The 22,184-nt window shown below is 42.3% G+C and overlaps 1 protein-coding gene across 2 annotated transcripts in view; it reads left to right on the top strand.

Annotated features, from left to right (window-relative positions):
• The window catches only part of tanc2a (tetratricopeptide repeat, ankyrin repeat and coiled-coil containing 2a), a 40,021-nt gene extending 19,375 nt beyond the window's left edge, over positions 1 to 20,646 (top strand). For both annotated transcript variants that reach the window (XM_068336222.1, XM_068336221.1), the window contains 25 exons: positions 2,521 to 2,686; positions 2,775 to 3,095; positions 5,721 to 5,846; positions 5,970 to 6,236; positions 7,634 to 7,776; positions 7,940 to 8,171; positions 8,266 to 8,438; positions 8,965 to 9,045; positions 9,130 to 9,330; positions 10,062 to 10,196; positions 10,382 to 10,578; positions 10,681 to 10,789; positions 11,635 to 11,757; positions 11,964 to 12,101; positions 12,213 to 12,311; positions 12,578 to 12,760; positions 13,557 to 13,650; positions 13,985 to 14,118; positions 14,211 to 14,334; positions 15,027 to 15,202; positions 15,371 to 15,503; positions 16,039 to 16,130; positions 16,229 to 16,363; positions 16,531 to 16,631; positions 16,899 to 20,646. In XM_068336222.1, coding sequence (XP_068192323.1) covers positions 2,521 to 2,686; positions 2,775 to 3,095; positions 5,721 to 5,846; positions 5,970 to 6,236; positions 7,634 to 7,776; positions 7,940 to 8,171; positions 8,266 to 8,438; positions 8,965 to 9,045; positions 9,130 to 9,330; positions 10,062 to 10,196; positions 10,382 to 10,578; positions 10,681 to 10,789; positions 11,635 to 11,757; positions 11,964 to 12,101; positions 12,213 to 12,311; positions 12,578 to 12,760; positions 13,557 to 13,650; positions 13,985 to 14,118; positions 14,211 to 14,334; positions 15,027 to 15,202; positions 15,371 to 15,503; positions 16,039 to 16,130; positions 16,229 to 16,363; positions 16,531 to 16,631; positions 16,899 to 18,741 — 5,526 coding nt within the window. In that variant the 3' untranslated portion in view covers positions 18,742 to 20,646. The remainder of the gene's footprint in view (positions 1 to 2,520; positions 2,687 to 2,774; positions 3,096 to 5,720; positions 5,847 to 5,969; positions 6,237 to 7,633; positions 7,777 to 7,939; positions 8,172 to 8,265; positions 8,439 to 8,964; positions 9,046 to 9,129; positions 9,331 to 10,061; positions 10,197 to 10,381; positions 10,579 to 10,680; positions 10,790 to 11,634; positions 11,758 to 11,963; positions 12,102 to 12,212; positions 12,312 to 12,577; positions 12,761 to 13,556; positions 13,651 to 13,984; positions 14,119 to 14,210; positions 14,335 to 15,026; positions 15,203 to 15,370; positions 15,504 to 16,038; positions 16,131 to 16,228; positions 16,364 to 16,530; positions 16,632 to 16,898) is intronic.
• The last annotated feature ends 1,538 nt before the right edge of the window (positions 20,647 to 22,184 follow it).

The raw sequence follows: 22,184 nt of genomic DNA, 5'->3' as shown, positions 1-22,184 counted from the left end.
TACTTAGAATTAGATTTACACTTCATTACGACGGGGAAAATTCTTTTCCACCTCCAACCCACAACCACACATCAACCAGTACACAATCCCAGCACCACAACAAACCATAATGACATGAAATGACCTTGACAGACACACACTCAGTCCTGTTTATCTGGACTGATGTTTAAGACCACAGGATTCATGGTTTCCCCGAAGCAACACTTTCTACGCTTCCGGACTGATCTGGAGCCTAAGAGCCGGGCGGTGGCTGGGTGTGTGTGTGTGTGATATCCACCAATGTTGGGGCTACAATTCATGCTGCAGATTTATTGTTTCAGTCAAATATCTTGGAGACAAAACAGAAGAGTTGAGTGTGTTTTTTATTGCTGTTTGCAGATGAACACCCTCCTACATTTTTATCATTTGAGTTTCATTTAATAACATACATACTAACAAAAATACAACTCCTTACTCAAGAACACTTTCACCAAACATCTATTATTACTTATATCAATGAGTTATTTAATTCCTTATCTATTCATCCATCCATTTTCTCGTAGACGAGATGATTGTGTCTTGTCTTCAGCTGCTTATCCGCCATGCAGGTCACGGGTCTGCTGGAGCCTATCCCAGCTGGCTAAGGGCGAGAGAGGGGAGATGCTCCGGGCACGTGACCGGCGCATCGCGGACATCATCAAATTGAATTTGTAAATTTGAATCTTTCTGTACTACGGTTTATGGTTTTAAACTTAAAATAGATTTTTATCAACCATATATTATTAAAAATGCATTCATAAACAAAGTACAGTACAGAATTAGGAATGGTTATCTTCAGTTTAGCTACGAGACCAGTTAATTCTACTTACGTTGTTTTTCGAACTAAATTGTTTTTCGAATAACGTCACATCTCCTGGAACCAACATATTCTTGATGCTGAGACAAAGAGTCTGCAAATAGCTCAGAAAATAATTGGTTAAATGTACTAAATATAGGTATTTTCCACACTTTGAAATATATAAAGAAGTTTATCATGTGTCACCAATTTGAGCATCGAGCAAAAGGTGTTGTTGTACCGAAGATTTGATCCTTTGTTTAAATGCATGAAATGTGACGTTGCAGTGGAGTTGATAGAAATGTAAAAGTAAAGTCACAGTGGAAACATGACCCGCATGAACCAGAACTGCACTCAACCGGTCATTTCAGTCTCAACATGGTCGAATGAACCCTCATGTCGCGCTACTGCTATTCTGCTGATCTGTACAGAATGAAAACTCACCCTCTTTTATTTTCCATGACTGTTCTAGGAGACGTTTGTCTGACAGGCCAGGCTTTAGTCCGACTGCAGGCTTCTTGGATACAGACTTTATTTCCAGTGACATTCAGTCAGTGTCTCTGAGGCTCAGTGCTGATTGGTCAGTTCAAGGAAAGAGATTCCGTCACATTTTCTGCAGAGTCGTCAGTTTTAGTGGAGTTTTTGATCCTAGTCGACGTTCAAACTTGACACTAGACAGTGTAACTCAAACACACACTTTAACTGAACAAACTGACACACATTAAAAGCCAAATTAAGATGAGATCCTTATGCTGGTATTTGATAATGTACTTTACATTACCATTTGTTTAAAAAAAAATGCTAATGTGACCGACTGGTTTTTCTTCTTCTTAAAGTGTTAAGACTGTTAAACATTTTAAGAATGATGAAGTATTTAAGATAGTCCGATTTATATGTGCTGGACATGTCTGTTGCTTTCTGTCATCAATAGAAAAAAAAAAAAACGCTGTTAAAAAAAAAATTATATCGGCCCTAATGGAGCGTCTGTATCTGTGGCCGATCATGTCCTAGTCTACATACCAGTGTATACTTGAGCGAGATACTTCACCCCAACTTACTCTCTGAGGCCCTAAGAGAGAGTGTCCTCTCTCGAGGATTAATATATTATTCAAAATAATAATAATAATAATAATAATAATAAATAGAAATAATAATAAAAATATAAATAATAATAATAATAATAATAATAATAATAATAAATAATAATAAATAATTAATAATAAATAAATAATAATAAAAATCTTTTTTTATTATTTTGTTTCTTTTTTTTTTAGACATCTTATTACAACAGTCTTCACCACCTTCATCTCATTTTCAACATCAACAACATCCAAAAAAAAAAAAGAACTGACAGATATAAAGCATCTGTCTTGTGTAGTTCCCGTCCCCAGAATCAATAGAAATGCCTCTCTCATCAAAATTTGTTTTCAACTAATACATACATTCCCTTTTGACAGTCATTGTTGCTCATTGTTGTCTTAAACCGTCCATTCAGTCCCAATAGTGAACGTAAGTTCTTGTTTAGTGACCTTCAGTAATAATGACATAAAACAAACATTTGCATTAATATATCTTTATAACAATAAACAATGACAATGTGACATGGATGCACAGATGTCTGAACACACACATCAGTGATAACATGAGACACACACATAATAATAATATGCTGATAACGTGTGAAGACTCTCTTTGTTTTCCCACAGAGGATCTCCCCTTCCTCCAGCCTGGCCAGCAGCAGCACCTCCCCCTCCACCACACTGCAGACTCCTGCTGGAGGGGGGGGCAGTAACAGGAAGCACGCCTCCTCCAACATGGCCCCCGTCACATCCCCCACCTCAACGCTGGAGAGCAGGGACAGCGGTATCATAGGTAACACGCGCAGTGTGGATGTCCGTCTTTAAAAACACACAACCCCCCCTCCCCCCCGGCTCTTCTGACCTGTCATCCTCCCCTTCAGCCACATTGACCAGCAACTCTGCTGAGTCAGCAGTCGAGCGAGACGACAGCGCCAAGTACCCGGTCGATGGTTACCATGGCGGCAACCTAAACCCTTGGCAGCAGGGGGGCTGGCCAGCGGCGGCCCCCACCTCGTCTTCCTGCATGGCAGCAGTAGGAAGTGCAAATGACGACTTCCTGTACCGGGTGGAGGACAGCATGGCTGCTTCTACTTACAGCCTCAACAAACTACACCCAGACCAAGGCTGTGACTCCTCCCACTCACCAGGCTCCACCCACTCCATCCCTCTCTACCTCATGCCCCGCCCTAATTCAGTGGCTGGTAAGATGGATGGTTCAGGATGTTTTAATGCATCTTTATGACCGTTGAATCTTTTTGAGATGAGATGATGATTGCTCGTGAAAATGCTGCTTCTTCTTTTTCTTGGAGGGAGAACTACGTCAGTGTTAAAGCTCTGAATTGGTAACGTAAGAATAATAACAGACCAACAGCAATTTAATAAGAGAAGATGTTAAAGCATCATAACAAATCAATGGTATGGGCAACATAAAATATAGCAAAAAATGAGAATTGCAGCCTTACAGTGAGCTGAATAAAGTTTTTCTCAGTGAAGAGACACACTAGAAAAAAAAACTTTATCACATTGTCGGTTTATTTTAATGTACGGTAGATGCTTTAAGGGCACTATAGCAACATTTCATCATTACATGTCTGCAGTAGTCTCGCTCCACAGACCTGAAACATATTTACGTCAGAAGAAACCCAGTAACCTCTAAAAAAGATTTTTATTTTTTTACTCTGGTATGTAGTTGTCTTTCACAGCTCTCTAAAAACACAGAACTCAATTAACATTTATGTGGAATCTTATTATCCGTTTATTTGAGACTCACCCTGAAATGATGAGAGTAGCTCAGCAAGAACAATGAAGTGACTTCCCGCCCAGTGAGTGTTTTGGTTTGAACAGCGACATATTCATTCATTAATCTAAACATGGTTAGCCTAAAACTAACATGGGAGAAAGTGTTTGTTTGGCCTTCCCCTAATTTCAAATAAATGTGTTCTAGAACTTTAAAGCTTCTAAAGAATCCTCACATATTTAGTAACACATTAGTTTGAATTACACACAAATTTAAAAAAAAAACCAGATGATCACCAGATTTGTGCTCATAAAAACAGCCAGACTGAAAAACACCTGGACAACATGCTGCGATCTCATCCTCCCCTTTCCCTCTCTCTGTGCCTCATAAAAACTAAAACCGTGAATGCTTTGGGAAAGGAAGGAAGGAGGAAGGAAAGACATGTATGACGTTTCTTAAAACACACACATACAGGATACGAGGCTCGGCCAGCGCTGACGTTCTGTTTGGTGTCGGACGATTGTGGCTGGAGTGATTGATCGGATTATCGGTAGGTTTTTGTCTGTTTTTGTCAGGATTTGTAAAACCTACAAGTTTGATAATGTTGATCAGCACATTAGTAAGTTTCAAGTCAGCAGCTTTAGTAGTGACTCTGCACTCTTTGGACAATATCCTCCAAATCCTGTCTGTTCTTCCCCTCACTGATCTTGGCAAAAAAAAAGAGGAAAACGGAATGAATTTTTTTGTAGAAAATGTCCTTTTAATCCTAAAATCTAAAAATTATAGTCATGAAATTTTAATTTCAGTCTTTTCATTGTGGACTTTTGAATGATTTTAATGTTAGCTAACTTTATCCTTAAAGATTAGTAAAGTGAACTTTTGAAGTGTCCTTGCTTAAGACTGTGAAACACTTCCTTTCTATTCTCAATCAATCAATCAATCAATCAAGTTTTATTTATAAAGCACTTAATCACATCAGACATTTCAAAACGCTTTAACAGACAGAGTAAGCATAAGCGACAGTGGCGGGGAAGAACTCCCTCATTGAGGAAGAAACTCCAGGCAGGACCCAGATTCTTGTGTGTGACCATCAGCCTTGAATGGTTGGGTGGAAAAGAAATAAAAGAAAGAGGGTAAAAGAAAGAGAGAGAGAGAGAGTGGTAGATATCCCAGATAGAGTATCTTTACAGTTATTGTTAGGAGATTTGATGCAGGTGCTGAAGCGGAGGGGGGAAAGTCAGGCTGTGTTCACCGAGTCCTGGGTCGTTGTCTTCAATACATGTTCCCCATCATGTAGTTGGTTAATTCAAAGCACAATTACAGCAGCATCCATGACTGTATGATGGCACGGAGGAAGAAAAGGCAGCAGAACCCCAGCCGATGAATAGATGAGGGATGATAATACTGTGAGTAGAAGAGCAGGTCCACAGCGGATGGACGGATGAGGGGTGAACCTGATACAAACCTGTGAGGACATTCTGTTACTTACTTTATGATCTAAAGGCCACAACCTGTTTTGTTTTTTTTAATTAATGGATTTTTGTATAAAATAATCTTAATTTTTTTTTTTTAAAAGTCAAATGTTTGGTTCCGTGTTGTTTTCATTGATTTTCAGTTTGATGGTGGGTGAGTTTAGACCCTAAAACTGTCACTGTCAGTGAGAATGCTGCTACATTCAAACATAGCATTTTAAGACTCAAACACAAATTTGTGCCATTTGAATTATTTGCATGTTGTCTCAGGTTGTTGGTTTTTTTTCTTTACTTTTAGCAGAATCACACTATGAGAAACATTTGTTTCACGTAAAACATGAATGTAGCAATAAAGCTGTAACTACTACCATTACTACAAACTACTAAACAACTGCTCAGGTCAGCTGGACTCTAGTCAGTGCCTCATGGTTCAAGGTTCAGGAAGAACCTTGACGATCCAAAGACCATGAAGTCAAAATCTTTTTTGTTTTATTTGGGAACCATTATCTTAACTTTCATCAGCCTTTGTACTGATGAATCCAGGAGAAGGGTGTTTGAAAGTTGGGCCAACATTAAATTCCACGCACTGCAGAAAACCAATCTTCTTTACGCTTCAGCCACGAGCTCTGCCCACCTTGAAGACCTGAGCTATCTGGATGAGCAGCAGAGACACGTCCCCTCCAGGACGTCCCTCAGGATGCCCAGACAGAACGCAGGGGGTCGCGTCCCACAGGACCACAGAGGTACACACACATACACACACACACACACGTGCACAGACACACACGCCTGTACTTCCTCACACGTGCAGTAACACAACAATGTCACGAGCTCCACTACAGTTCTTCTCATCTCTTCTCCTGCAGTTTGTTTCACCCCTTCTCTCAACCTGAAGCCCCTCCACTTTGAGATCCCCAGTCTCTCGTCTAATTGGCTGTTCACTGGTAGGGAGTGGCTCTTCCAGGAAGTGGATACGTGTCTTCACAGCGGCGACCCGTCAACCGGTCACGGCGTGGTGATCATTGGCAACATGGGCTTTGGCAAAACAGCTATCATTGCACGCCTGGCAGCACTCAGTTGTCATGGAAACCGAATGTGGCCAGCGGCTGCCAGCAACCAGACCATGCCCAAACGTAAGCAGAGATCAACTGGAGCATCTGTTCCGCACCATGCTTCATTTACCAAAAGATATTTTCAACAGTTGTCTTCATTGGAAAGGTGCCTGAACTTTTAGCTTCACTATATCGAACCCAGTGGCCAGTCCTCTGATCCGTAGATCACTGCTGAATTGAAACAGAATATTAGTCACTTTATGAAAATACCATTTTAGAAGATACTAAATTTATCGACAAAAAGTGGAAATGACAGAAAAATACCACCATATTTCCATGTCGACATACTTAAACAAAAACAGTTTTTCATCAAATCGAATCAGTGCCTAAATAAATTCCAAGTATATTATCACATCATGATAAGGAATGCCAAATCTCTTGAAAACTGTATTTAATGTGCCTTGAATGATCAGAAATTGTCTTATCTATGAGCGCTAATCCCGATCCGCGTCACAGGTTTACACTGGAGCCCGTTCCAGCTGGGTACACCCTGGATAGGTTGAAAGTTTATTGCAGCATACATAGACAAATATTCACTCTAATGTCAAACCTGCAGACATTTATTGTGACAAATTCACCTAAACTGAATGTTTTTGGGGGTGGGAGGAACCCAGACAACCCTTAGAGAACCCAAACAGACACGTGGAGAACATTGAAACTCGTCAGCGTAAGACAGTAAGAAAACCTCCAGAAGGACAGTGGATCGAATGTAGTTCCTACACATTATATCCCTGCCAGACCCCCCCCCAGTGAGTTATTCCACCCAGACAACCTTTTTCTTTACGTATGAGACTGCTGAGTCACACAGAAACCAACCAGCAGGATAACCCATCATTTCAACAAGATGGGGGGAAAAAATGTAAAAAATAGGAGAATTTATTGGAGCAGCTGTGGTTTAGATGTTAGAGCGGGACTTTTAATACACTCAAGGCTGGCTCCATTATGGTCTGTCTCCATCGGGGCCTTGGGAAACACACTTCACCTATCTCACCTCCAGCATCTCACACTGGTGTGTGAATGTGAATGTGTGTTTGGTCGGAGGCTTTTTGCACAAAGTGGAAGCCAAAGGTTCTCATTTTGTCACATGATGATAGATGTGGATTAAAACCAGTGGTGTGACTGTGGAGTGAATGGATAATAGTCTCGGTTTAATGCACATGCATTATAAATCCAGTTTTTTTATTATTATTATTATTATTATTATTATTATTATTATTATTATTATTGTTGTTATTATTGTTATTATTGTTGTTGGTATTGTTGTTATTATTATTATTATTATTATTATTATTATTATTATTATTATTATTATTATTATTATTATTATTAGACAGCAGCAAAAAAAGAAAGATAGTTTGTGTCTTGATATTTTTGCTGACTCTTTATTATTCTTCCTCCGACCCCCATTCCACATGTAGAAGCTGTTTCTATATCCCATGATTCCCTGGGAAGAGGCGGAGGAGGAGATGAAGGAGGAGGTGGAGGAGGAGGAGGAAGCTGTCCAGGGACTCCAAAGATGAGGCGGATCCAGGAGAAAACAGTGAGAAGGCTTGCAGGACAGGTGACTTTAAATGTGTGAAATTTGTTTCTGCGTGACTTGAATGTAACCTGCTGTAATCTTTTTCCTTATGTATAATCCCATAACAAACTCCTGATCTTTACCACTTCTGGAAAAAACTAACAGCAACAAACTCAAACAAAACTCCTCCTGTGGGTCTTTGCAGGTGGTTTCGTATCATTTCTGTCAGGCAGATAACTGTCACACCTGTCTGGTTCCGGAGTTTGTTCACAACATGGCAGCGATGTTGAATGACGCCCCTCAGCTGCTGGCCTATCAGGAGCTGCTGCACCGGTCGCCGCAGCTACAGAGCATCCTCAGCCTCCGCTCCTGCATCCAGGATCCCAGCTCTGCTCTCCAGAGGGGAATACTAGAACCCCTGGATGCTCTCTACAGAGGTACAGTGTGTCTGGGCCTATGGCGTTCTGCTATCTTCTGCTGTGTTCAACCTTCATTTCTTAGTCTGCTCTCTTCTGTATTGTTTTTCTCAAGAAAGGAAATTGCATGTGGACAGGACGGGCCTTATTGTACTGATCGATGGGCTGAACGAGGCAGAGTTTCACCGCCCAGATTACGGTGATACACTCACCTCCTTCCTGTCCCGAAACATCCAGAACTTTCCTTCGTGGCTGAAAGTTATCACCACAGTCAGGACCAGTCAGAAGGTACACACATTCAGATGTTTGATGTTCTTGTGCCCTAATAATAGCGCAAAGGTGCATTTTCTTTTTATACGATGGGTAGATCAACCCATGTCTGATCGCCTAATGTCATGATTTCCAGCCAAAGCAAAAACAAACTTGACTTGATGTGACAAGAGTTTGGATGATTATTGTCCTTTTTAAAGCCATTTTAAAAATAAGAGAAAGACAAAGAACCAACAAAGATTCAATCATCGATATTCAACAGATGTTTGTGCTTCAGTAAAACACAGCAAAAGAAAAGAGAAAAAAACATCACAGTGAGAACTATTTTCTCACTGTGAGACATTTTCTGCTACAGTCCCTATTAAAAAAATACTAATTATAATAAAAGTCAGACAAAAAGCTCCTGACAAGAAAATAATTGACATGGTAGAGGTATCATCTTTACTTCAGAGGTGAACCTTTGCTGAATGTGAATGGTTGACTCACTACTAGTGGGGATGTCTTAAAGTTAAAGACTTCGTTCTTTTGTCTTTTTCTCAATCAGGACATCACAGCTTCTCTCCCTCTTCATCGCATCTCTCTGGACAGGATGGAGGAGAACGGCGCCATCGACCAGGACCTGCAGGTAGCGTCTGCAGCGGTCCGCCTGAATGTCCGTCTGGTTCTCTTCCAAACTGTCAGTAAACCTATTGTTTGTGCTTTTTCTCAGGGGTACCTGATGCAGCGTATCCACAGCAGTGTTGAGATCCAAAGCAATGTGTCTTTCAGCAACGGTCGCCTTGACAACACAGCTCTAGCCAAGCTGATCAGCCATTTGAAGAGTCTGAGTAAAGGGTCATACCTCTACTTGAAACTGACTCTGGACCTGATAGAAGGAGGCTACCTGGTGCTGAAAAGCTCCAGCTTCAAGGTGAGGATGTGATGTTGGGTTCGATGTGCGTTTACTCCCTGCCCCTGTTTCCTGTCTTTCTTCAGATGTCTCATCCAAAATAAAGGGAAACACCCAAAAAGACATTTTATTTTGGGGGGGAAAATATTCTTTCAAGTGGATTTGCCAAATGAGATGTAAAATGTTACAGCATGGATAACAAAGTCAATGTCTGTAACAAAGCAGGACGTTTCAAAAACCCAGAGCTGACAGTTCAGTATGCCTCTCATGGTCAAGAAGAGGACTCACACATCCAGGAAGTTAACACTTGTTGGATGTTAATTTCCTAACATTACTGAAGGCGACCCTGACACAACAGGAACACAATTCAGTCAAGCTAATCGTATATGACTGAATAAGACAGGCTAGCAGAGTCAGAAACACCACGAGACCTGCATGTGCGGTGAAACCCAGATTCTATGACCAAAAACACTTCCTGTGTTTAGATAATTCTACATCTATGGCAGACACAATCATAATTTAAACGTGGATTGATCAAAGCATCGTACTATTGTTTAATTGATTGAAAATACTAAGAATGACACTGTTGACCTCCGTTAGATCATTCGACAGAAGCTTAAACTGAAATTCCTGTTCTAGTTGAGGGGCCGTTAGCATGAAGGTGAATACGTTTACTGAATGTGAAGAGATGGAGCGAATATAAGTGAGAAGGTGACTTGTAACCAACAGACCTGCTGTGTGTTGGCGTGTAGGTGGTTCCTGTGAGTCTCACTGAGGTGTACCTGCTTCAGCTCAACATGCGGTTTCCCACCCAGTCATCTTTTCAGAGAGTTCTTCCGTTGCTCAACGTGGCCGTGGCGTCGCTGCACCCCCTGACCGACCAGCAGGTGACACAACAGCTGTTTTTTAGAGATTCGTGTCACCTCCATCGACATTCCCTTTTTATCCAGGATGAACATCAAGTATAGATTGTTTGATTACATTATTATCATGTTAGCATTTAACTCGCACCACTTCTGTGTCTGAAAACAGAAGCAACGCACTTAACACTTAAACTAATTTTTTCCACCAGCTGTTTGAGGTGGTGAACGCCGGCGCTATGACGGGAGGAACCCTGCACTGGGCGGAGTTTGTCCACCATTTGGAGCAGCTCTCCTCTTTCCTGCTGCAGAGGAGCGATGGCAGCAGAATGCTAAATCACGCCTCCTTCAGGGAATGGCTGATGTGGAGAGAAGAGGGTCAAGACGACAGGTTCCTCTGCGACCCCAGGTACGCTCGACCGGCAGCCGGAGGGCGAGAGCCAACAAGACAGCTGGGAGGAGGAGGAGGAGGCGTCTTCACTCAGATGTGTCGCTTTCCCTCTGGTTCCAGGAGCGGTCACACTCTCCTGGCCTTCTGGCTCTGCAGGCAGGGAGGCAAGTTGAACCGTCAGCAGATCCTCGAGCTGGGACATCACATCCTGAAGGCTCACATCTACAAGGTCAGTCCACAAACACACCTGATGGCGCGTCGTAACCGACGGACCAAGACAAAGAGCACGAAATGAGGAAAAAGGTTATTGAAGTATAATATGAATCCTCATTCACTCGCTCATTCTCGCTCCGAGATGCACAGCTTCACTACATCGTGGATTTTTAGTAGGTGGTCACATGATACTGTACGCGCATAAAGAAACCCTTTTCTTTAATACAAAAGTGCTTTAAACAGTCGATAAGAGTGTGGGAGAAGGTGGTTTAATATCAGTATGGGGAGGGTTCATAAATGTTTGAATTACCGTAAATAATAAAATAAATAATAATAGTTATAGTCGCTATCACATTCCTGGTCCTTGAACGCATCAACCACGAGTAACGAAGGGTCGTTGTGTCATCGAACAATTCTGACATCTGGAGAAATATCGGGATGGATGGACACGAAAACCAACACTGAATGTCTGTGACCTTTGAACTCCTCCGATCAAACTGCATTAAAAACTAATGTGATGACATGAAGCGTTTTAATATGTGGGCTGAAGAGAACACTGGAAAGCACGAGACAGCATGTTCCACTGACATAGGGCGTGGGAGTCCACAGGCGGCGACGCTTCCAGGGGTGACCCTGATTATTCCAGCGGGACTCTGAAGCCTCATTCTGCTGCCTGACAGCAGCTTCAGAGTCTGACCTCACACTATGAAGCACCGCAGAGCAGAAACCGTAACTGTTGTCCAACTGAAATCATATGTCAAGCAAGAAAAGGACAGAATTCATTTTTAAACTGAAGCAGTTTAATATATTAATACCTTGTTGTCTGCTGTTTTCACTTGCGTTCTTTTCTTGTCTCCTTAGGGTCTGAGTAAGAAGCTTGGGGTTTCCTCCTCGGTTTTGCAGGGTCTGTGGCTGTCTTACAGCACCGAGAGCCTGAGTCCTGCCGTTTCGTCGCTGCGCAACATTTACACCCCCAATGTCAAGGTAGCATCCTGCACAGTGTGTCCCTACAGTTCTGTCCCCCTCAGATTAACGCTGTAGATCAGAGCCTGATGGTTTCATGCAGCAGAATTATTAACAAATACCACGTGACAGTTAAATATCCATTGTGGCTGGGGGTATCTAGGATGCTGTCGTGCCTCATGTCAGACATGACTCAAACTTTAGGATGTGACTCCCTACCCGTCCAGGTGACCAGGTTGCTGATTATGGGTGGAGCTGATGTCAATTACCGTAGCAACGTCCTCAGCAACGCTCCCCTGCTGTGTGTCCACGCTCACCTGGGTCACAGCGATGTTGTGGCTCTGCTGCTCGACCAAGGAGCTCAGGTCAAACTCGTGTTATCTTTTCACTCTTCACCAGTGTTTATCGTTTGATAATGTCTGCTTTCAGTGGAGCTGTGTGTGCCGTGCCTGAGGCTGTGTGTGTTCTGCTTCTAGGTGGATGATCAGTCACACGATGGCTTGACCGCCATGGCGTTCGCTGCTGCAGCGGGACACCTGGATATTGTAACCATGTTGAGTCAGCACATGGCTAAGGTGGCTGTCTTCCTGTCTTCAGTCTTTCATGTAGATTTTAAACTATTTTAAATATCAATGTTTGAGAAATAGTTTTTGTGCCATCTCCTGTTCATACCAACAAACGACAAGTGAAGACATCTACCTAATAAAACTGAAATGTGTGTGTTTGTGTTGAGACAAGTGCCACAACACGTCACACTGCTCCCTATTTACATCCCATTGCTTTTCAGTGTTCTAGGTAGAAAGAATTGTGCATGTCAGTCTGCCTCCCTGTGTGTATTCAGGTGGGTCATGTGGATAGCTGCGGTCGATGTGTGTTGGTGCACGCGGCCCAGCGAGGCCACCTTCACGTGCTGCGCTTCCTGCTGAAGCATGCCGACTGGAGCGGCTGCGGCCAGAAGTCCACCGGCAGGTGCCAAGCAACGCAGCAGGCTCTGACTGCAGCTGCCAGAATGGGCCACACAGAGGTCAGAGGTCATAATTGTGTGTCACTGAATCAGTCATTCAGTTCAGTTTCATTTGTAGCGCATATGATCACGACGAGCTCGTCTCACATCAGCAAACCACTTGAGCGATGGAGGCAAGAAAAACACTTCCCTTTACCTGTCAGAAACCTTGAGCAGAGCCAAAGACTCATCAAAGGTGGCCATCTGTCTTGAAAGGGGGGGGGGGGGAACACACACACATCATATTGAAAATACATACAGTATATAAAGAAAAAGAGAGATAGAGAGACAGAGAGGGAGAACAAGGACAGATAAAACGAGGGCCAGGTTAAACAAGAATTTTGATGAGCGTCATGTTCTCTCCAGACTTTGGACTTTTTGCTTTAATAATTTTAATTGTGGAGGTAAACAACGCAAAACAATGTTTTAATGTTAAGAGAGCAATGGAGTCAAACGTGCTCATCCGGTCCCTACATGACCTACATGGGTTCCATTTAGGAGGGACTTTTGCTGATGGAATAACGTCCAGTCAAGGCAGTTCTGCCTGGTGTTATGTAGTCTAATTCTAAAAATTTAAAACTGATGAATTGATGACCTAATTAGGGCTGGGGGGGGGAGGGGTCCAAGGTGTGATCTAAGGTGTGAGTGGGTTCTGGGAGAAGCCAGTCGAGTCTAATAATGAGATGAGTGTCGCTGTTGACATCTACTGTACATAAATATTAAAAATCTCCCACTATAAGTATCTCTTCTGTTTACATCATTATGATTTATGTTTATTATATCGTGTTTTGTTGCTGTTGTTGTTGTTTATGACCAGATGGTGTCATTCCTCCTGGGTCTCCCAGAGGAAGAGGAGAAAACGGAGGAGAGACCTGAGATCAACACGTCTGACGATCTGTGGGGAGAGACTGGTACTAAAAAATATTACAGCAGAGGCATCAGTGTCCTCAGACACAAACTTTATGTTTTCCCAAAGAGACAGAATGTTAGGAAATAGTAACATCAAAAAATATTGTTAATTTTTAGCTTATTATTTTTATTATTTTTTATGAATGTATTTGGTTGTCATTTAGGCTGTGACTGAAAAGGTAGAGATGTCAACCACCTGTTGAAAGACTGTTTCTAAATGTTTCAAGATGCCTTTCTTTGCTTCTCTGTCTGTCTGTCTGTCTGTCTGTCTGTCTGTCTGTCTGTCTGTCTGTCTGTCTGTCTGTCTGTCTGTCTGTCTGTCTGTCTGTCTGTCAGCTCTAACAGCAGCAGCAGGAAGTGGGCGTCTTACTGTCTGCAGGCTGTTGTTGGATCAAGGAGCTAATGCTGAACAAGTCAACAGGCGGGGTGTCGCTCCCCTCTTCAGTGCAGTGAAGCATGATCACTGGAAGGTATAGTGGGTCTCACACACACACACACACATACACACACACACACACACCACCTCTGTGACAGCTGCTGAGCATCTGTGTTTGGTGGTCAGGTGGTGGAGCTGCTGTTGGATCACAGCGTGGAGGTGAACACGATCGACCATCAGGGGCGGACGGCCCTGATGATGGCAGCCTCAGAGGGACACTTGACCACCGCCCAGCTGCTGCTCGATCGTGGTAATTCCTCTTTTTTGGGGGGGGATGTATCACAGTAGAAACAGGCTCGAATCCTATTTCTGATGTAAACCAAAGACAATAAGTAGATAAATAAATCTATAAATTCCTCTTTTTTATCCTTTTCAGACAGTAAATCTGGTCAGAGTCAGTTTGAACTGTGAACTGTGAAGTTTGTGTCTGCACCTTTGAATTTTGTACTTGAAGCCTGTGACGTTTTAAGGACCCTGTTCAGACCTGCTACTAGCATGTGTTCAGATTGTGTGTGGACATTAAATTAACTTCTTTTTTATCCAAGGGGGTACGTTCAGAGCTTCGGTACCTGTTTTGAAAGATAATTTAGATGATTATTGACTCGTATAATGAAAGTTTGTAAAAAAGAATAGTCTCCTGAATAATACTGAGTTGTCTAATCAGGACCAACATTTTACAAAAGATTTGACAGATTCAAACTTTAATGTTTTTAATTAAATACAACATTATTATTTTCTTTTCCTGTTAAATGTCATATTATCTTGGAATCTGTATTAAAGTGTGTCCTTATCATTTAGCAACTATTTGAACAAAACACTCTTTGAAGTGCACACGCTTTTCTTATCAGTACCCTGCAGTTTATTAGTAATGCTCCCTTTTGTGCCTCTCACTGTTTTTCCATTGATTCTAATGTAAACTCATGTTAATCTCTGTGTTTCCAGGAGCCTCACTCGACCAGACCGACAGGGAAGGGTTAACGGCCCTGAGCTGGGCGTGTCTGAAAGGAAAACTCCAACTGGTCAAAGCGCTGGTGGAAAGAGGTACCGCCACCACCCACGCTGACCGCAGTGGACGGACACCTCTGGATCTGGCTGCTTTCTGTGGCGACCCAGAAGTGGTGGGTTAAGCAAATACACCTGTTGACGCAGCGTTGTTGAAATAGTACCGAGTAGCTCGAAATTGATTGAAATGATTAAATAAACTTGCGACTAGAATCTTTCTCCTTTTGAAAATTGAATTTGGAAATCGCAGGTTTGGTTACAATCGATGCGTGTTCCTGTTTCAGGTGCAGTACTTGGTGGACAATGGAGCGTTGGTGGAGCACGTGGACTGCAGCGGGATGCGTCCTCTGGACCGAGCAGTCGGATGTAGAAACACGTCAGCGGTCATCGCTCTGCTCAAAAAGGGAGCCAAAATAGGTAGACACAGACTCTGTAACCCAGGATATGGTGGGTTACAGATAATCTAATGCTGAGCCCAGACTATCCTGAATTGAATCTTCACACCTTTGCTTTAGAAGCAGGATCAATCAAGACAATTTTAGAATGGACATTTTTATTTGAAAAAAAAACCCTGCCCTTTACAGATTTGAGGAAATTAGAGGAACAGTCAACAGCTAAAGAATGATAAGATATAAGAAGACAAGATGACATTTCTTGCAATTCAAACTCCAGCAGGTTTTTAAAGATGAAGTAAAATAGAGGAATAGCACATATATGACACAGGGCATTGTTTAAAACACACTTACATGCAGAAATTACATTTGCAATGTGTTATTGAGAAGAGTGTTGCTCGTGTGAGTTGGGCTAAAACAAGGATTCTACTGTAAAGTTTGTGTAGCGGTAAAACATAGAGATTAGTTAGAGGATTATCATGTATAGTAACCACAGCGGGATAAAACACAATGTGTGTGTGTGTGTGTGTGTGTGTGTGTGTGTGTGTGTGTGTGTGTAGGTCCTGCAACCTGGGCCATGGCAACCTCCAAACCAGACATCTTAATGGTTCTGCTTAGCAAATTGATGCAAGAGGGAGATAAACTGTACAAGGTCAGACATACACACAAACACACACAAACACACACACACACACTACACACACACATATTTATTACCTGTTGTGTGTGTGTGTGTGTGTGCGTCTGTAGCAAGGTAAAGCGAGGGAAGCAGCTCATTCCTACCAGTCAGCCCTGCAGAAGTTTCCAGGAGACGAACTGAAGACCTTCAGACAGCTGAGGGTCTGCGTGCTGCTCAATCTGTCGCGCTGCCACCGAAAGATGAACGTGAGTCCCCTCCTTAGGGTCACACGTGTTCACCGCAACATTATATATATATATATATATATATATATATATATATATATATATATATATATATATAGAGTTTGATCTTAACAAAATAAAATTGTGATCCAATTTCCAATTGTCTCATAATCATTTTTCTGTCTCAGGACTTTGACGTAGCAGAGGAGTTTGCTACCAAGGTGCTGCAGCTGAAAGCTAAGTCTTATGAAGCCTTTTATGCCAGAGCTCGTGCCAAACGCAGCCAAAGGTAACAACGCCTACAAATGAATGTGGTAGCCCTACCAGATCACTAAATGTTATAAATTAATCCAATAAGCAAGTCTGTTTTAAGTGATTTCTGGGTGGAAGTGTTAATACCACTGATGATCTCTAATGTTTCAGGATTTAATTTGAGAATTCTCCATATGTTCTTATATTTGCTTACACTCTGTGGTGCTGGGGAGTTATGTATTTGGGACATACACCTCTATATCATGTTATTTCTGTGTTTGTTTTGTTCTTGCTCGCCATTTAGACAGTTCCATGCAGCCCTAGAGGACCTGATTGAAGCCCGCCGCCTGTGCCCATCCAACAGGGAGATCCAGCGTCTGTTGTCCCGAGTCCAGGAAGAGTGTCGGCAGGCTACACAACAACAAGACTCTCCCCTTCCCTCGTCACGTCATGTTTATCAATGCAACGCAGCCATTTCCATCAAGGAGGCCGAGTACAAAGACTCAGACTGTCTGCAGGTTCTTGATAGGAAAGGACTTGAAGAAGAAGACGAAGAAGAGAAGATGGAGGGTTACAGGAAAGGTCACGATGTTCAACACTCCTCTTCCTTCCACCTTCCACCAGCAGTTCAAAGTCACGACACCCACTGCCACCCTGGGGTTCCATCACCCTCTTCCCTTTCCCCTTCTCACCAGTACCTCACAGGACATCACTTCCACAGCATCATCCCTTCTTCTGGTCCCAGTCACTCTGTCCATCCTCCTCCGTCCCCCTCCCATCAACATCCCAGCTCTCCTTCCTCTTCCGCGCAACATCAGCAGCGATCGAGCCCAGTGTCGGAAAGTATGTCGGGAAATGGTCACCGACCCATTTCCATCTCAGAACAGAACCAGGGGGTGCAGCAGCACCATCTGCCCAATCAGAGATCCATTCAGAAGCACAACCCTGTTCAAGGCCAGTGGCTCCAACCAGCCAAAGTTCAGGTTGTCAGAACCAGTCAGCCCAGCATGATTTTGGGAAGCTCAGCTTACTCCCAGTTTGGCCAACTGCCCCAAGAACTGGCTGAGCTGGCAGAAGGGATTAGCTTGAGCCCTGTAGAGACGAGACCGGGTCTGCAGGTCCAGGCTGCTGCCAACTCTGGAGCTTCGTACCCAACAAAAGACGTGGATGTTGACTTTGTTTGTCAGACAAGACCTCCACCTCCATACGGCAGAGAAGACGGAGGGGAGAGGGTGGGGATCAATCGATTTAGTCAAGCCCGTCAGTTTGCCCGCAACCAATCCAAAGCAGCCCATTACCCCTTGGAGGTTACTGAGACGACATTTGGGCCTTCGGATAACCTTCCATCTTTACACCAGTATCATCACCATCATCAGGGGGGATTAAGAAACCCACTTTACGCATCCCCTTCCTCCTCAGCCTCTCCTCTCAGGCCTCTTAACCATTCCCAGAGTGTCAGCGTTAGTTTCTCCAGCAGTGCCGGCAGCCTCTCCGGTGGGCAACCTGTTGGTCATGGTTACGGCTTCAGGACGTCTGCCTCTGTCCAGCAGATGGATTCACCATCAGATCTGGCCTCTGCGGAGGAGGTTACAGGTTACCATGACGATCTTTTTCTGATCTCCTCTCCCCAGTCAGAAGTATCCATGGTAGGCGGTGGCACGTATCCTGGAGAGGCAGGCCGTTCATCGAAGAATACGACTTTTATGGGTTTTGCTGACAGGACAGGGAGGGCGCACCAGCAGTATCAACAACAAGCCCCATCCAGCTCTGCGTCGTGTTTGAGCCCGTCCCGTCCCTGGGCTGTGTCCTCTGTAGACACATTCATCACCTCACCCACCAAAACACCCAACATTCAAAGTCAATGCCATCCATCCTCCATCGCCTACCACAATCGCAGCAACAACAATGCTCACAACGGCCAGATGTTAAACGATAACCAGCTGGACCACTACGAAGCGATGCCAGGAAGCGGTCCGTGGAGTGACGTCTCAGTGCAGGTTGCTGGTCAGAATCCTTCTTACCGGGATGTGAAGCTGGCTCGGACCATGCCGGTTGTTCAGAGTTGCTCAGACAGACAGACTGACAGACATAAAGTCCCTGCCTCTCCTGTTAAACCAAAAAGACCCTTTGTAGAGTCCAATGTATAGAAAAATAAGCAGAAATGTTCCATCAGAGATGAGAGAAACAGGTTAATGATGAGCGGTTAAGAAGAAACGAATGCATTATAGTCCAGTTTTTACCGGGGCGATGAAATAATGGACTAGCTTTGCTTCGAACAAACTAGATGTGTATTTCAAGCAACTTTCACGAGGGCAAGACGCAATAATTGTTCAAATGGGGACCACAGCACACACTTTTTGTCTCCCGTTGAAATGTTATTTATGGTGCATAAATAAAAAAACGGCAAGAAAATGTAGAAGTCCAGCCACATTTTCCCTTACGTGTATCTTTCTAATAGCCGCATGAAGTGGGGATGCTTACATGTGAGGCATGCTAATGCCTCTTTTGTCAAGAAGAGATATGATAAAGCAGAATGTTACTTACTATTTGCAGTTGTGGTAAATATTGTTTTGTTAAAGGTCAAGACTGTCAATTCATTTGTCAGAGACCAAGAGAAGAAGCAACAATGTAAGGATGAGTGAAGGAGAGTCCTCCATCAGACGAGTCACAGCATGTCAAAGCACAATGAGGAGGATTGGCTGTAAATCAGAGGCAAACACAAGAAAGATACCCGCGAGCACTAAAAACAGTCCTTCGCTTTTCATTTCTGGCATTGTTAGAATAAATATTAGAACTGCTTTAAGAGTTTTTCTGTGACTAGACGGTGTCATCAGTCAGACGAGACACAACAGCACTACATGGTCTGCTGCTCACACCTTTAATGAAGACTTTCGTATATATAACGCCATGACTGGAAACCCGGATGTAGTCAGATGCTGTCGGTGACCTAGTCCCAAGCCATAGTTTGTAAAAGCTGTCATTGATTAAGTACTGACTTCCTGTTTATAAAAAAAAAAAAAAAGGTGATATTTATCTTTTTTTTAAGTTATATTAGTATTATGTTTTTCTTAAAACCTAACGTTGTTTTTGAATTTCTATTTTTTTGCCTTGTTGTAATTTTTCCTTTACAAGAACGTACATGGATAAAATGTCTTTTTGAAAAGACTAAACAGAAGAATGAGTTAAAGTTATGCGTAGTAGACACATTTTTCTTGGTGAGGCTCTTATCCTATCTGATGACACTTTGTTTAATGTGATACAAAAAGATTTATCCAAACTACAAGTACAGTATCCCAATACATTTACCATCAGCCATTACATGTCATGATTTTTTTTGAAGTTGGGTTTGCTTTTTCTTAGCCTTTCCATAACCAACATTTACTTTTATTTATTGATTTTTGTTAGCAGAATGCTACATTACAGCATCACCGCTAAAATTGATAGTAGGCACCATGTCAGAGCCAGATAAACAAATCGTAATCATCCTTTTCAGGTGTATAGGAGAATTTTGTGAGGGTTGATACGAAGTTCCATAAATTTGTCGTAGATTGAGCAACTTCTCTTTGACTTAAGGGTGAACTGGTAATGATTCAGCTTAAGATGAATTGTCCCTTAATATCTTAGTCCAACTAGCTCAATGCCTGCAGACGAATCTGAGTTTTATTACCTTGATCTAGGCAATTATCGTGGTAAATCTTCTAGGAATAACTATCTGGAACGCAATATAAGACAAATGTTGTGTTAAGAACTTCTACAGCGTAATACCATCTACGGTATTATGTACACATCAAGTGCATATTTAAATATTCCTTTTTTCAAGATTCTGTTAAACCTTTTCAAACTTTAAAAAGTCAGATGCTCTTGTTTAAATTCCTACGATATCATGTCAGCCTAAGTTTCAAACAGCAAAGTAACAGCTGATGCGTGAAGTTATTTGAAACCCCTTGTTGTAAAATTAAGTTTAAAAAATACTGCTGTTAGCCTGTTTGATGTGCAGAGGACCAGTCAAAACGGACAGGGTTAAAGTGGAATAAAGTTTTGTTTTACTTTTCTTTTCTGTTGTTTTCTTTTTGTTTTTGTATGTATGTTTTTTTTACATACTATGGATATCATAGGGTTTTGTAGGGGTTTTTTTTTTTTTTGCACTTCATTATTTCTAATGAATTGGTAGCTTGGTTTCAAAGTTGCCCCTGCTTGTGGAATCTTAACAGTCTCTGTGACCACTGCCCTCCTCTTCCTGCTCAGGAGCTCCCATCTGTGAGAAAATGTGCTGAATCTTAACCACAAGTTGTTCTCATGCTAACACTGAGTGTAACTCTGATCTGTTACAATGATAAAGCACATTTTTTTTTGCAAACTGATTAAATGTTCAATGATATCAAAGTGTGGAAACAGTTTGTCACAGGGCATCATCTGATTTGAGTCTTTGAGGAGCCAGATGTCAGATGTGTTTTATGTGAGTGAAGCAATTTGTTGTTTTTCATGCAGGATATGAATTCCGACCAACACCATGTCCAATACGCTGAGTTTGAAACACTACAGTAAACGATGCACTATTCCCAACCCATTGGAACAAATGAGTGTGTTCCTTGTTAGTGGATTTCCTGAGCTTTGTCAGGGAGTGTAACTTAGGTACATCATGAAAATCCAGAATTATTGAAAATACACAACATGAATGTGTCCGATCATTACTAAGTGCTTTCTAAAGTATTAAAGTTAAAGAACGGACATATAATTCTATTTCGAGGAACTTATTGTCAATGTTGGTATTTTATACCAGCAGTTTGTGGTCGCACACAAATCGGTAATATATCGCTACATAAATACAGTAGTACCTTAGTACAGTAGTAGATCTTCAAACTAATTTTATTATAAAACAAAGATAACACAACAAAACACACAAAAAATATATCGTTTTTAAATGTACGTTTTTATTATTAAGGGGACAAAATATCCAAACCCACCCTTTGTGGAAAAAGTGTCCCTCTTGTTAAAAATAACACCAGAGCTCTATTTCTCTCACCACACCCGGCCCGGATTAGGACCCGCCTGACAAAATGAAGTAGACAAAAAGATTATAAAAAGATAGATGTCCTGGTGAGATCCAAAATAATTCAGGAACAGTTGAAAAAGAAAGTAGTTGTGATCTATCAGTCTCACAAATGTTGTACGAGCTTTGGGACTCCAGTAAACCATTAATATTTAAATCTGATGATGTGAAACATGTACATGTGATAAAAAAAACCAACACTTTTTCACACCACTTCAACTGTACTGTTCAAATATCACGTTGAAGTCATGCCTTCAAGAATACAAGTGTTTACAGTAAATAGTATCACACATAAAAGAACTCGCTGTGCATTTGGAACGTGTACCCAAAGGTAAGAGGAACTCTACTGCTTTGGGTACACGTCATGGGGTCACAGGGGTTGCTGGAGCCTATCCCCTGCATCTCGTCCCCCTGCTTGCGGACGAGATGCAGGGGACACTCTTGAGCACGATGCCGGTGCATCGCAGATCCACATGGAAGACAAACAACCACTCACGCACACACTGACACTCGCAAGCAATTTGGAACAATCCGGAGAAC

The sequence above is a fragment of the Antennarius striatus genome, chromosome 16 (genome assembly GCF_040054535.1).
Source record: "Antennarius striatus isolate MH-2024 chromosome 16, ASM4005453v1, whole genome shotgun sequence".
Lineage (NCBI taxonomy): Eukaryota > Metazoa > Chordata > Actinopteri > Lophiiformes > Antennariidae > Antennarius > Antennarius striatus.
Note: the sequence above shows the minus strand (reverse complement) of the source record. Positions and strands in the feature narration are given on the sequence as shown.